The 15,866-nt window shown below is 37.4% G+C and overlaps 2 protein-coding genes across 9 annotated transcripts in view; both read right to left on the bottom strand.

The window, feature by feature from the left end:
- Window positions 1-1,309: 1,309 nt before the first annotated feature.
- The window catches only part of LOC117544814 (potassium voltage-gated channel subfamily C member 1-like), a 58,720-nt gene continuing 44,163 nt past the window's right edge, over window positions 1,310-15,866 (bottom strand). For both annotated transcript variants that reach the window (XM_034214260.1, XM_034214261.1), the window contains one exon: window positions 1,310-6,342. Coding sequence is in view for 1 of the 2 variants with exons in the window: in XM_034214261.1 (XP_034070152.1) it covers window positions 6,329-6,342 (14 nt within the window). In the remaining variant the exon portion in view is untranslated. The remainder of the gene's footprint in view (window positions 6,343-15,866) is intronic.
- Window positions 7,064-14,879, bottom strand: LOC117544813. Of its 7 annotated transcripts, XM_034214254.1 has the most exons (8): window positions 14,592-14,879; window positions 13,495-13,539; window positions 13,348-13,395; window positions 12,371-12,442; window positions 9,514-10,587; window positions 9,223-9,378; window positions 8,885-8,977; window positions 7,064-7,577 (listed from the first exon to the last, which is right to left on the bottom strand). In XM_034214254.1, exons 5-8 carry the CDS (start codon window positions 10,567-10,569, stop codon window positions 7,269-7,271), a joined length of 1,614 nt encoding a protein of 537 aa, XP_034070145.1. In that variant the 5' UTR covers window positions 10,570-10,587; window positions 12,371-12,442; window positions 13,348-13,395; window positions 13,495-13,539; window positions 14,592-14,879; the 3' UTR covers window positions 7,064-7,268. The 7 variants fall into 7 exon arrangements, with proteins under 7 accessions (XP_034070145.1, XP_034070144.1, XP_034070143.1 ...); XM_034214253.1 differs by having other exon boundaries at window positions 10,718-13,395; XM_034214252.1 differs by having other exon boundaries at window positions 12,371-13,395.

Raw genomic sequence — 15,866 nt, 5'->3', positions numbered from 1 at the left:
CTCATCAGTCAGAAAGAATACACTGCTCTCTGCATTGCCACATTTCATCCCCATTTGGAGGCATATCATGTCATCAAATGATATAACTCAGACTGCACAACATGTATCTGACAACCTTTTGTATAAATGTGCTCATAAAGCAATAATCATGAGAATATGAAAGTGTTGACATAATAAATCAACACTAAATGAATATAAAATGCAGTAAGAAATTCTTCTAGATTGTATAGAGGTGTAGAGAATGTGGGTACGAACCACAGAGTGACGCCCCATAGAAATGTTATTTTTAGCGCAGTGCATCATAATCTCGGGTAAGGGAATACTGTGACAGAGAGGTAGGTGCTTCTGGTTCTGTAAAATGGCTTTTAATTCTGTCATGCAACTCTGCAGAGAAACCATGAGACCCTGTGACTCACGTGAGATGGCTGCACATACCAGCACAGATTTATCACCACGGAGAGCAGTATGAAGCAGATTATTGGGATCCATGAGTAGAAAATAGATGACTCATCAGACCACATTGCCTTATCTTACCATGAGGTCCTTACACCAGTTAATTATTCTGTGCTTTTATCATGGATATAAGCATTCTCCAAAAAAGCAATGCTGAAATTATTAAGTGATAATTGCCTATACATTTTTCACTTTTCTTAAACTCTGATTTACCTTAACAACTCATGTTCACACCCCTTTTCTTTGCATTGATTTATGGGTCTGTGGTATATCGGAACAAAAAAAACGTTAACTTATTTCACTGCTAACTGGTATTCTAATTGATAACTCTCCTACATGTATGTAGCTGATTAGAACATTACTGCCACATATTTTAAATTAAGACCAGTGCAAACCTGCTAATATGCTTATTTTCATAAAGTCATGTCATCAGGTCCTAGAATAGAATTACTCTTTAAACGTTAAGAAGTATTACATTTCATTTGATTTGACCATGTTTGTGTCCCCTTTCAAGGGTATTAGTAGTTACAGAAATGTGATATCAAGCCAGGAACCACAAATTACATAGCATAATCAATCTCAAATATCATATCACAAATATAGTTGACCTTAAAATTATAGATTACTTTTACTGCTTGCATCAACAGCACAATACGCTTAAATATCTAAGCGCCATCGTGTCATCTTTCAGTTTCTTGAAAGACTTTGTTTTTTCTGTATACACACTTCAAGCAATATTAAATCAATCACTGTATTGTGGCTTCCTGTTCCTGACAGGCTGATGACTGTGACAGTCACTACAGAAGTCAGTATGCACAGGAGCACACATTTCATCCGTTAGAAAACTGACACGCCATTGATGTCACTTTTTCATTTATTTTAAGTTCATTTCAATGATTTTTAAGCAATTTAAATGTCTCTGAAAAAGCATCTCATGACTGTTAATCAGTTGTTCATTCAAGCTGCTATGGAGATTAGTTCACATTAGATCGCATTAACATTCATACATTTTTAGTCTCAATAGTAGAAATAAGTTCAATTATGACACTTTATTGATATGTTTCTATTTTTTCTTCAAAATATAAAAAGATAGATCATGAACATTCCATTGAAATATACTTTATACAGTTCTTGATGAGTTGTTCTTTGTGTCCCAACATTTCAAAAATAAAATCCAACAGAAGTCACATCCAGATACTCCAGTGACCACCTCTTCTCCCCATTCACTCTCCTACTAAGACCGCAGTACAATGGACTAGTACCTATGTCTGTTTTATACAATTTGATGGCATGTAAAATGAACATACATCTTTTATCTTTGGAATGTTTACGTGAATGCATGATGCTAGCCTGTAATATTAGATGTATGCATGTCCGTATGACTGTTAGGTGTTAGTCACATTATTTCTCATTAAAATTATATATTCAATATATTTAAAAAATCGAGTTAGTACGATAACATTTCCTTTTAAAACAACTCTGGTATTAGCACTTTGTAAAATAAAATATTAGTTTAGATTAGTGTGATTACTAAGTCACTTTATGGACAGCCATAACGCCACTACACATGTGGTTGCAATCATCTGAACTGATGACAGAACATCTGTGTCTCAGGGAGAATACAGTAAGTGTCTATCAGTGGCATTCGTGGTGCAGATTGCATACAGTGTACTCAATTTAAAAAAACAAAAAACATATTCAACAGAAACAGGCACATAAATGAAATAATATAAATGGATTTGTAGAGGATGTGTCAACCAAGGACCACATAACACCTTCCAAACACCTGGAGAGGACATGTCATTATATTGTCACAACACAAAGTAGCCGTTAAGTTAACAGTGGCACCTACTAACCATGTAAAGCATTTTTGATCTTTTGGTTTATGTGAGTGTTTACACAGGAAATCTTGAACATTGATTGCAGAAACTTTAAACAATAAAACAGACTTAGCACTCTCAACATTGAAACTCATTCTGTTCAACATGACTAAATCAAATGGCAGTATTATGCAATAGAAAACGGAAATACATCTTTTTCAGCCTGGCATTGGCAGAGCAGTCACAATGAAGAGAATGAAGAAAATGGCGAAAGTAACAGTGAAACACAAGGAAAGAAAAAGACAGAACTCGGCCATGGAAACACATACAGCTGGGTGGGGCACAACATGTTTGCAAGTGTGCACACCAATGCTAGAAGTTTACCTTCTGAAATATTCATAAACAATCTTTTTGACCATCGAAGCCGTAGTTGCTTAATGCCTTCCAAAACGGGAACTTTAACAAGGGACCAAAACAAAATCCCACGGACCGTATTTGCAAACAGACAGAAGCTCTAAAACCTGTACAACCTTGAATTCTCTATGTAGTCTACATCACACGATATTCTGGTGAGCCTATAACTCTAATGTACTGGGAATGGATCGAGGACCATTCAGCTGCCTGAGCTGAGCCCCGGACCAGCAGGGCTTGAAACTCACTTCGAATACCAAACCAAGGACGAGGTGCTTGAAGCGCACTCAACGATGAGATGCTTTTTTTTTACATCAATCTCCTCTCGGTGGACACTGGTATCTCTCATCCTCTATTTCTCGCAACACTTAAAAGTACTTCACTGACATCAGTTTGGAAGCTCTGGGTCTCTTTGATTGGTGCTCACGTAACTGTGTTGTGTGCTGTAACGAGCTGCCGACTAGCCAGCTGGATGACGCTAACTCCGTGGGTAAAGACAAATGCAAAGACCTGACCATCTAATAAAAACAACGACGAGCTACCTCTACACACTCATGCTGACACTGTGAGTGCGAGGAGTTTTCAGTTGCCTCTCGAAGGAAGACGTTTCTGCTCTACGACACGGCACAGTGTTCATAGTTATCAGGACTGGATTCAGGACAGACAATGACAGGAGGCTAAGGGGATATGTCAAGACTCTGTCCCCCCCTCGAGAGATAATCAAGTCATAATGCATGCGTTTTTTACACATCACGGTGAGGTGTTCACATTATCGTTATCTATATACTAGAATTTATTATGTTAGAAAGAAAACACCTACATCCACACACACCATCGACACACCTGAGTCCTTTAAACCACACACAAACTTTGGAATGGCAGTTGGTTCCATGCAAACCTGAAATCTCTCTTGATTGTTTGCCAGTTTAGTAACTTTTATAGTCTGTTATTGGTCTTTATCGGATAACCCGCACTTGTATTCCCATTTTTCTACTTAGGACAAGTGGAACAGAACAGCCTGTCCCAGAAAAAGCCTGCCATGGGACATCCAAGGCCTTTACGAATTTCGAGGCGTTGAAGATACTCTCGAGGTTCTCAGTTTGCCCTGCTACAATCATGTGACAACCCTTGTATTATTGCCAAAGAAAAAAAGCAAACTATGAGTACTAATAAAGCAGCCAAAGTTGCGGAATGGGGAAGCGGTTGTTTTACAACTGCTGCTGCTGCTGTTGCTGCTGCTGCTGCTACGGTAGTTGTGCAAATGATTCAAGGAGGAAAACATGGACTAACAACAAACAACCTTTGCGCAAATTCTGTAGTTTGGGAAGGTCTTCAATGATCACTGTTGAGTGAATGGTCTAGAAAATATACTGCTCGATGCATAACAAAGTAAAACTGTGACAGCGGTTAAAAACACTGGAATGGGAATGTAGGGCAGTAGTAGCAGAGAGATTTCATCAAACAAAACATAGTTCAGGGTGTACTTTGCAAACATACATTTTTCAATATTCACATTTTTTTAACTTTTCAAAACAAAATATAGCTCTTCTCTGTCATTATAATCTTTTTTAAAACATTAATTGCATATAACATTTTTTTAATTCATTTTATATATACTTTTTTTGTATCTCTAGCACCCTTGTCTTCAACTAAGGGCTTGCAGAAAAGACAGTCATGCAAACTAGTCATGCTGGTAAACAAAGTTACAAAAATGCATTATCTTTTTTTTTTTTTTTGTTTATCTCAGCGTCCGTCCTTCGTCGTCCCAACGTCTTCATAGGCGAGTCTTTCATTGCTCATTATCTTTAAAAAAAAAAACATTTTCCTGGTGCTTGTGGGGAAAATAACTTTGCCCGCTCCTCATAACAACATATTAACTTCCCATCTTTTTTCCAGGCCGTTGACTCCATTTCATGATGCCAAATCTTCTATTAACACTTGCATCTGATTTTTTTTTGTCTTCCTTTCTGGACCTTTTCTGCTCAGAAACTTCCTCCGAAGCAACGGATAGGTGATTTGTTTATCAAAATATAGATTTGTTCTCTTTGTACACTTCCACATGTGCTCTACTCTTTGTCCATTTCGTCTCATTTTCCCCTTTGCTTAAGGGCTCCCCTGATGGGCCATCCTTATCTTGACATCGACTTGGCAGTCGTTGGCAGCAAGAGGGACAAGAGAGAGATGGGGCAGTATTAAACTCTAGATTGTTGTGCCTTATTGGCAGTGTCAGCCTTTGTTTAAGGAGAAGCAGGTATCTGATTGGTCCCTTTCATCAGAATTTCCAGCTAATGTCCAGCTTTATGTGACGTAAAAGTGTCCTTGTGACAAGGGTCTCCTTTACGTTTAAATTTAGGCAAGCCAATATCCCTCGATATCGAAGAAAGACTGAGATTGTCTCTTAGACTTTTGTCTCCTTGGGTCAGTCTTTTTGCTCCTCCTGTCTCACTGTGTCAGTCAGACATGGGGAAATACATGTAATAGTGAAATGTGCATAAAGGAATGGGATGCTAGTGGCAGTTAAATTACTTTTAGAGGAATGTTTTTGTAATAAACAGAGGCATTGGGCAGTGTGAGGGCGAGTACAAGCTCATCCTCAATGGAATATTCCTCCTATTCTACTATACATGACATAAGGTCATTCAGCAAGTGCTTGCTATAGGACCTTTGGTTTTCCATATAGACTTTCGGGCAAGCACATGAGAGATAAAGAGAAGTATTTTCCCACCATTTCCTTATAGAGAATGCTTCAGGTAAATGCCACACGGCCGGTTTGAGCTAATGCTACATGTGCTTCATTTGATCAACTCCATCGCTTTATTTCAGTACTTGTGAAGAGGGCAGTGTTTCAGTCTGATAGAAGTGAATGGAAGACATAGGTTCAGTGGCAAACAAGCTATACAAGTGCTAAACTTGAACGAGGGGTTATAGTATGAGTGTTAGTAAATACTGACTTCTTATGCACTGTCTGTATTTAGTGCATTTTTTTGGAATGTAAAGTTTTAACAAGTAAGACCAATCTTTTGTCTCTCATGTACTATAGTATTTTTTTTCTTCACTGTAAAAGGAACCCAAGAGGAAAAATGACATCTATAAGATCCCTTGAATGCATAAATTCCTCTCTCTTCCAAGCGTTGATGGATTGAGTTATTCCCCAGCCAACAAATGCTACAATATGTTAGCAGAGATGCTACATTGTTCATTCAGTCCTTTGTGAAGACAAGTGTTTTTTCAGAAAGTTGCTCAGTTGTTGCTCAGCACTGTAGGCGGTGCGGAGTTGGTCATCATACATGATGGCGAGTATAGTGTTGACAGAGAAATGTCATCTGGAATGTGTAATCAGGAGTCCTTTTCTCCCCCAAAAGTGTGTCAGTGCAATGCTCAGTCAGTTTGCCGAGGAGAAAAAAAAGAAGTCAGTCAGGCAGTTTTCAAAAATGCGGTGCGGAGTTCCAAGAGGCTGCTTTGGTAACAACTTGAGGAGCAGACCATGTGATTTTTTAAATTCATGATTAACCTCTGGTGTCTCTCTTGTCCCCCCAAAGATCTCCTTTAAACTGTCCATCCGTGTCACACCTGTAGCTTACGTGGCTCCCGCCGCAAATTTGTGTTTACCGGTTACTGACTCCTCATTAGAGAGAAGGCGAATGCTAGAAACTTATCACTGTGAAGAAAAGAACAGAAAGCCATTAATATTAACTGCACAGAGATTACACAGACTTTGTAATTAATCATGATCGTGAATTTATAACTTCTAACATTACGTGGAAGCACTTGTATTGGTTTATAGAGGTTCTCAACGAATATAAACCAATCACATATTTGGAATTGGCCAATTACATTGTTTTCCATGTCATGGTGTTACTAACATTAGACAACAGGGATATAGTCACACTCAAAGAAATAACTCATTGGATTAACTCAATTTTATTGTTGGCAGGTTTTCCATCCAATAAATATATGTGGCACAAACTCAAACTAATGGCATCCATGCAGTATAATGTAAATGAGTTAGTCCAACTCAAATTTTTCAAATAGAGTTTAAGTAAAATGATAACATTACCTTTATGAATTTAAATAATGCTAGTCCACCTAAATCCTATTTAATTAATTGAAAATGAAATAATGAGGTTAAATATAATTTAATAAAAATGTGTTACACATGATAGAAAACATGGTTTAGTTTTTTTTATTTTTAAATTCACATTATTCAAAACAATCCTCCATTCAATACAGTCTTTTTAAAATGAATGAATTCACACTGAAAGATGAAAAACATTTCTGAAAGATAATACCATTTTTAAAATGGCAGAGAAATGGAACTCCTATAATTAACTTACAAATCTCCCTTTGCCAAATACAATGAATACAATATAACAGGGTATGCACTGCTCTTCTAACAGGACAATAACACATAACATAAAGAGTGCACTGCAAACACCAACATATGGAAATAGTGTTACAGTGTGTTGAAACAAATACAGAAAAGCACAGAACAAATGATTGATATAACGGCTCAATCTGCTCTGACTAGGAAACTCGTGAATAAAATGACAACAATGAACTCATGAGTCACTTCTTTTTCACATTTCAATCGAACAACTTGATCTTCAGACTTTCGATTTTACCATTCAGCTTGTGCCCATCCAGATTCATCACTACCTTCTGCATGAACTCGAAGGTGTGTTTGAGGTTGTCCGGAAAGCTCAAATCCAGGGCATAAATAAGTCCCAATAGCATGACAAACCCCACAATCACGCTGCCCAAGTTGTCCATGACTATATTGCCTTCGATGACAATTCCCACGTCCTCTGGCTGCCCATCCACATCTCTTTGAAGTGTGTATATGCCCATGACTGTGTTTGCCATGTCCCTCTTGGCATCTTCAGAGGCAGAGGCCTGAACAAAGACACAAACATACAACATATGTGTTAACTAAAACCTGAATTACTACATTTTATAGAAGCAGATTTACTTATGTGGCTCTCCTAATTGATCAAAACAGTTTTAGACTAACCCTCTGGTATCACTCAAATGTACTACCCTATTTGGCCACTCAGGATAAAAATGTCCACTTTCAAAAACTTGAATGATAAAATGATATGATAACAATATTATATTTAAATATTTTTCCCCCACACTTTTTGGGAAGTGTGGGAACATTTTTTAAATGGACAATTAGGGTAATTTGTACACAGTGTATTCGAGACCGATTAGAAAAATTGAAATTCCAAAAAGTATCTAGAAAAAACACAAAATCATTATAGCCAAATCTGATGTGAAAAATTACCAATTTGGACAAAAATGTCCGAGTGATACCAGAGAAGGTTAGGACCTCCAACACAGAACTAAATTAAGCTTGTAAGAAAATGTTTGCATAAATAAGTTATAAAGATATATTCCTGTATGTTCTGTTTGATTATCAACGTTATCTTATTTATTAATTCAGGTATTATTTGTTTACATCCCTACTTAATAATGTAATTTGTTGTTATTCCTGTAGTTAATTATGCATTTACCTACTTATTTCGATATGTATTTGATTATTTATTCTTTAATAATTTATTTCCTTGTTATGTGATTATGTAATTATTCCTTTAACAATTTAGTAATTGCTGCATTCACATACCTTTTTAAACATGAATCTATTGATTAATATATTTCAGCATTTATTTATTATTTTATTTATGTATTTATTCAATTATTTATAAGTTCTTACATATGTATTCATGTCCATATTTATTTATTCATTTATAGATGTATTTATATATAAATGTAAATATTTATTTCAGCATTCATTTATTATTTGTATTTATTTCCAGATATATTCATGTTTTAATTCACATTTGTATTTATCAATTGTATTCCTATGTTAATTTATAGATGTATTTATATCTGTATAAATGTATTAATTCACTTTTTTCTATATTTATTTTAACACTTGCCCGATGAAATTACTTCTGTATCTATTTATTATTATTTTTTATTTCTGTATTTATTCATTCTTACATATATTCATTCCTATATTAATGTATAGATTTATTTATTTCTGCATGTATTTATGATATGTGATAAGATATTTAGATGTAAGCAGGGATAGGGTTGTGTGCCATATAATTTTCTTATTATAAATGTAAGTAATGGTGGTTATAATTGTGGGTAACACTGTTAACCAATACATTGAAAACATATTGTGATAAACATACCTGATACTCCTTAAAAAAAGAGTCTGGATCCTCGTTGAGGTAGATCGCGATGCTTCGCAGGATGCACCCCCTCTTGATGTGGATGTTTTCAAACTAAAGCAGGGGCAATAAATCAAAGACAATTAAGCACAATGCATGTGCAACAGAGCAGGTAGTTTACAAAGTAGAGGGCTGTATCTGTCGTGTGTGTCCCTAAGCAGGACTCCTTACACCTACATTTCCACAATAAGCTATTGCCTTAAAAACACTATAAAAGCAGACAATTTCTTAAATGTGTTCATATCAGCATGGACAAAAACAATACAGTGAAAAACGAGGTTCTCTGCATTTATACTAACCGAATCTGATATTGCAAGGGCTTCCTTGATTTTGTGGCCCTTTAGTCCTCCTTTGGTCTTGAAGATCTTCAAGAGCTTGTCTGAGAAGTGGTCCAGCTGCCACATGAACTTTGATTGAAGTGGTGATGTTGTGATCCTCAAAAACTCCGCATTCACCTTAAAAATATTATTAACAAGCACAATACAACCAATTGTTACTTGTTTATTAGAATCAAAACCATGCAAGGATGTAGACATGAATCACAAAAGACAATAATAAAAGACTGTCAACAAATACAAATATTTACTTACTTCACTCTGCTGAAACAGAGCAGGCCATCTGCATTTGAAGTCCCCTATCAAAGGCCTTTGCTCCACAATCTCAAGGCGTCTGTGGGAGAAGGTTTTTTCCATTTTTGCTTTTATCACCACTTCATTGTCACGCTTTTTCAGTTCTGACAATAAGGCAATTCTCTCGTTCTCCAAGCTTTCTGTGGTTTCGCCTTTTGGGTGCAGAGGAATGTAGTTTACTTCAGCTTTTCTTGGTTTTTTTATGTTTGCTGCAGCTTTGCCTTGGCCTGTTTTCTTGTGCTTTAAGGAGTTCACAAGGATTTCAGGATGTCCAAGACGGCCAAGCTTTGTACGATAGTTTTGCATTTTGTACTTAAGAGACTGTTTCCACCCCCCAAATCCTGTCTTGGATCCTAGCTGCCCCAAACAAGGGTGGGCCCTCGTCAACGCTGCAGCTACCTCTTCACACTGATAGTCTTTCGGATATTTTGTGAATTTGATCATTTCTTGGGCTAGGCCATCAAGAATGACTCCTTTCAGCTTTAGGCCAGGCTGGAAGTATGTACCAGTTGTCTCAAACTCTGCATTCTTTAGATGAAGCTCAAATTCAGCCTCGTAGGTGAGCTTAGGAACCACAAAAACTGTGGGCCAGGATAACAATTGTGAGGCCTGAGCTTCAGGGGATGGATGCGGGGTTGACGTATACACCATATCATCACTGCAGCATGAGGCTATTGATGATTCAGGGATTAGAGGCTCTGAGCTTCCAGTAATTGAGGTCTTATCAAATGAGTCAACTGTGTACAAAGTGATGGAGGGCTCAATATTTGACAATATAGGAGAGTAAATTACTTTCAGTGTGCTTTTATCCTGAATTTCAGACACTGATGTAAGATTCATGAACTCGTTAAAGTCAACATCCATGTATTGCAGACGGAAGTCCTCTTTCAATTGAAGAGATGTCTTGACAAATGTGTGCAGTTCTTCAACTGTTGCTGGGATTCCCGAATCCAGGGTCAGTTTTCTAGAGTCAGACTGGTCGGCAAAGATGATGCGCAGAAGCGCCCGACCTGCCATTATGGAACACCTTTTAATCTAGAGCAGAAACAAGGTGAAAGAAACACATTAGGATTATATCAAAGATGAACATAAAAATGGTTTTACAGTTTTTGTCAGAGCCTGCTATCCAGAGCTCAGACTATTTAGGTTTAAAAATGATACTCACCTTTAACAATGATGAATCTTTTCAACATTACCATGCGCAAACTCCCAACCATGTAGTCAACAAGGGGATAGGGGTCTACCAAGTCAGCAAGCTCAATAACGGCAACCTCTGTATTGGGCGAGGCAGACAGCTCAAAAGCACCATAATGCTCTCTGTACCAAGCACATGCGTCTTTTACCAGAAAACACAACTTCTCCTTAACAATGCAAAGTTTAATGATCTCATGGAATTTAGGCAGTCCATCTGCAGATCCGTGTACAATAATCATCCCCTCGCAGTAACGTATACCCAAGCTAGACACATTGTTTGCCATATGAACCTCAGTCACATCTGGGAAACTTTGTTTCAGTGTAGACACGACTCCCTCATTAAGGACATCAACAGGCAGGATTGAGACATGTGTGACCTCCAAGGATGACTTCTTGACACTGGAGGAATGTGTGTGATAGGCAAGCATGAACTGGTGTTTAGTAGCTAGTGAACGAGGTATGTTCTTAAAGCAATTGGTGTGACGAGCAACCTGCTTGAAGAAGCTATGTTTAGCCTCAAATCTCATTGTCCACAGTACAATTAGAGGCCCGAAGCAACGAATCATTTGCGGATAGTGCTCTAAAAAGTGATGTTTTGGTAAGAGCTTTACATGTGGAAAGAGTTCAAGATAGCGCTGCCTATGATCATAGATCTTGGCTTCAAGATAAGCAATGGTCTCATCTGTGTGAACAGGGGCCACAACCAACTCAACTATGTCCTTAAGATCTAGAATTAGCTGCCACGCTGGTTCATCTTCTGGTAAAATGTGCCCAATCACAAAGGGAAGCAGTCTTATTAAGGTCCAGTTTTCATGCGCATTGCCACCTATTGTGTTTCTAGATGTGAAAGAGCGTGGTATGGCATGGGGGCGATTGGTTCTGTCCCCCCATTTGTACGGAAATGTCTGAATCAATGTGTTGAGCCTTTCAAAAGTGAAGTATTTTTTGGAGATCAACAAACTCATACAACGAGCCAGTTCAACTGGTACAACACCTTCAAAAAGGTCGTGCACAATGTCAGGAGGATAACCAGTAGTTACATGAAAATGGGAAAGGTGCTCTGTTAAAACACACTGCTTTTTTACACCACAGCAAATAGTTGCATTCTCCTGAGCAGACTGGACATGAACATCATGGATGTCTCTTGTTCTCAGTTGGAAAGCACCTGACTGGACATCCTTAGTCTGAAAATCTGATTTGACTCCAATACAAAACCTGCATACTGACCCAGCTGAAAAACTCTCAACAAATCCCCCGAGCCCATGGGCTCCAAGATTGTCAGCTATAACACACTGGACAGAACCTTTAACAAACTGACCAAGCTGAGATATAAATACACCGTGCTGTTCTAATATGCTTAAGTCTTGCAAGAGAGGCTCCAACACTTTTCCATAGCCATAGGTCTTAACATCATCAGATTTGCATAGAACAGCTAAATAGATTGAGTTTAGTGTTGAATGGGAACCTGGTGGCAAATTACCCAAAACCCAATATACACCACAAAGTTTGTGTGTCTTTCGAGATGTCCCAAGAGGGTTACAAATCTCAAAATCATCAACATAAAGATTTACAGAGATTCTCAAACCTTCATCAGAAAAAAACGAATTCTGTTTATAGTACTCACCGTCTCTTACAGTTCTGTACTCTTGGGGAACAGCCAATAGCCGCTGTTGCGTTTCAATATGTTCAAGGACACCTTTATGAGAGAGCAAATGTTGCAAAGACTTTAACAGAGGGATATATTGAAATGTCCTATTCCTCTGGGCATCTAGTATGTACTCAACCGGCTCTAAAACACCAAAATGAGATGTATAGTACTGTGTACGTTTATATGCTGTAGCAAGAGGGCCATCCTTTGCAATAGCTGTGGCCAATGGACTAGAATTGCATAGAGCAGTGGAAAGCTCACCAACTACTGAATCTTCAACCTGTAGTTTATGGCTCTGTAATACATCAGAAACAATAGCTCTAGTGACAGGCAAAGATGATGTACTTAATATGTAGTGAAGTTCAGAAAGGACTTCATCAATAACTGTCTTTGGAATGTGAACAATATTTTCCAACTTCAATAAAATGCATGCAATTTTTTCTTCGATTAAATTTGGAAGGTGTATTTCTGAAGCATCACCACAACTTAGTGTTTCATATTCCTGGTCTATATCGACAGACTCCGTTGGACCAACTGCAGAACTGTGTGACTGATCCAACTCACCACTTGTACTGACAACATTGGCTATAAAGTCTTTAAGTGAATGTTGTCTGTGTTTCCTATTTTTGTGTGTGTTGAATGTACTGTAAATGTTAGTTTTAAATGTGCATCCTAGAAACATACATGGTACAGTTTCATTATGCCTGAGATGTCCATTAATATGTTGGAAGAAATCTTTTTCTGTTAAGTCTCTACGTGAGCACACATGACACTTAAATGTAGGTAATTCTACTGGCTTTGGTGTTAGCTGTTTAGCATGAGTTTTGTATGTGTGATTTAAAAGTTTACTCCATGTGTCAAACGAACATGGGCAATCAGTATATGGACATGGATAGCGACAACTGCCCCTTAAATGTGCATGTGTCTGCCGGAAATGTTTTAACAACAAATACCTGCTAGCTAGTTCCAAACTGCAGTGTTTGCACTGCCACATGCATAACCTGAAAAAGAGAAAAAAGAGAATTAGCAATTGACACTGAACAACTGACAATGTCACAGATCAGCTTATGCAAGTAATGTGAAAGTAGCCGTGTACTTACCATAAATAAGAGGTTGCCCCAAGATGCTTGTTAATGCTGATCAAACTGCAAAAGACAACATAAATATATTAGAGGTGTGATTAAAATGCTTATATATTTGAATTTTCACAGACAACACATAATTGCCTAAGATTGCACAACCCAAAAAAAAAAATGATAACAGATCACACTTTAAAATTAAGAGTCTAGTAGACATGTTTTATAAAGCAGGCCTACGTTTCTGCACAACTCTGGGTGCCTGCTTGTGAGTGAGGTAACCCATACAAGATTCACATATATATATTATCTCATTATTTATATTAAATATTTGGCAGTAAAAAACTAAACTCAACTGAACTCCTACAGAAACGAGTGGCTCCGCCTGTCCTCCTCTGCCTGCACTAAGGCCAGGAGAGAGATGGACAGACCTGCTGAGCTTTATGATAGAAAATGGCGGCGCTTACTCTTTGCATTTTTTGGTTGAATTTAAACTGAATTTCGGTGTACTGTGTTCAATGACAATAACGTTAAATCGAATGTAATATAATCTAATGATCTCCATTATCCAGTATTCAATGCTAACCGTATCTAGCAAGCTAGCTAACAAACCAGTTATCCAGCTAGCTAGCTTTACCTCGTGCACTTGAATTACTCTTTGCATTTTTTGGTTGAATTTAAACTGAATTTCGGTGTACTGTGTTCAATGACAATAACGTTAAATCGAATGTAATATAATCTAATGATCTCCATTATCCAGTATTCAATGCTAACCGTATCTAGCAAGCTAGCTAACAAACCAGTTATCCAGCTAGCTAGCTTTACCTCGTGCACTTGAATTACTCTTTGCATTTTTGGTTGAATTTAAACTGAATTTCGGTGTACTGTGTTCAATGACAATAACGTGACATCTAATTTAATATAATCTAATGATCTCTACTATCCAGTATTCAATGCTAACCATATCTAGCAAGCTAGCTAGCTTGCTGTTTAGACCCAACTAAAAACGGAGCAAAATATAACACGGTGGTTTCAAATATTCTTGTCGATATAATGAAAAGGCATTAGGCCTACTTGGAAACAGGGAACATTCTAAACTACTAGAAAAAACAAATACTTACCAAATAATAGACTTTCCACCGTCAGTTTCACACCGTCAGTGTTAGACAAAAGGCGGCAAATGACAGAACGGATCTTGTGCATGCGCAAAGGTGATGTGCAAAGGGGCGGTCCCAAATGAAAACAATTCATTTTGAGTTGCTCTGTCTTAAATACATTTAATAAGTGAATTGATTAATGTAATTTGTGTTACACTAATGAACTATACTTAGGTTTATTTCTTAAATAAAAATATTTAAGTAAAGTGAAACAATTATTAATGTGTCAAGTCTAAGAAGGGCTTGAATCGTTTTTTTGAGTGCAGGGATTACCATTACCTGTAAACTGCTGGTTAACTGTGCATGTCAGAATGAAGTGCACACATTTAAACTGTTAAGACATTTCTAATGCAGCTACAAAAACAGTCAACAAGCAGAAAGTTGGGACATCTTGAAAAACACAATTCAAGAAATGGCAACTGACAGTGTTAGAAAAACAATCGGTACACTGAATTAGACAAACTTCCAGCCAACTGACCAGCACCCCCCACTCTGCCAAACAGGAATGAATTAAGTGCAGATAACTTATAAAATCATGTGATAGGGAGAAGACAACCGGTTAATGTGTATGTGTGACTCAGTGTGTGTGTATGACTGTGTGCAATGTACAATTCATGGAAAACACATTTTTGACAGATGGACACATACACTACAAACATACTCGATGCTATTGAAGGACTTTTTCACATTCAAAAAAAAGTTACACATCAGTTTGACCTCATTTCAAGAGGCTTAACCTTTAGACTGAATCTACTTTATGCATCATGCAAACACAGGTGCAAATTCAAGAAGCCGTTATCCAACAACAGAAGTTGAGCAATTTGACGGCAAACAATTCCTGCATCACATGTGCTGGCATGATGCATTATTTACCAAGAGATTAAACACTGCTGTTGTGGGCTCAACAGCAAACATCAACCCAATATAAAACATTATTCTTTATTGCAGATGGATTATGTCTTCACTTGCTCTTCGTTTCACCCTCTTCCTCTGTCAATGTCCTCTGTATATCTGCAGTTTTCCTGAGAAAAGCTGTTAGCAAGACAAGTGCATATGTTCTCGCCTTATAGTGAATGTAAGGGATTTATTTCAATTAAAGTAAAAGCCCTTATACACACTACAAGCAACCGTGACTTACAGAAAAAAACAGCGGCTATTAAGCTTACCATGGATGCTAACCCAAAAAGCATAAACGTTGTAGTTGTATTGAAATAGTGTTATGTGATATGCCTCTTCGTG

Source organism: Gymnodraco acuticeps, unplaced genomic scaffold (genome assembly GCF_902827175.1).
Source record: "Gymnodraco acuticeps unplaced genomic scaffold, fGymAcu1.1, whole genome shotgun sequence".
Taxonomy (NCBI): Eukaryota; Metazoa; Chordata; class Actinopteri; order Perciformes; family Bathydraconidae; genus Gymnodraco; species Gymnodraco acuticeps.
Note: the sequence above shows the minus strand (reverse complement) of the source record. Positions and strands in the feature narration are given on the sequence as shown.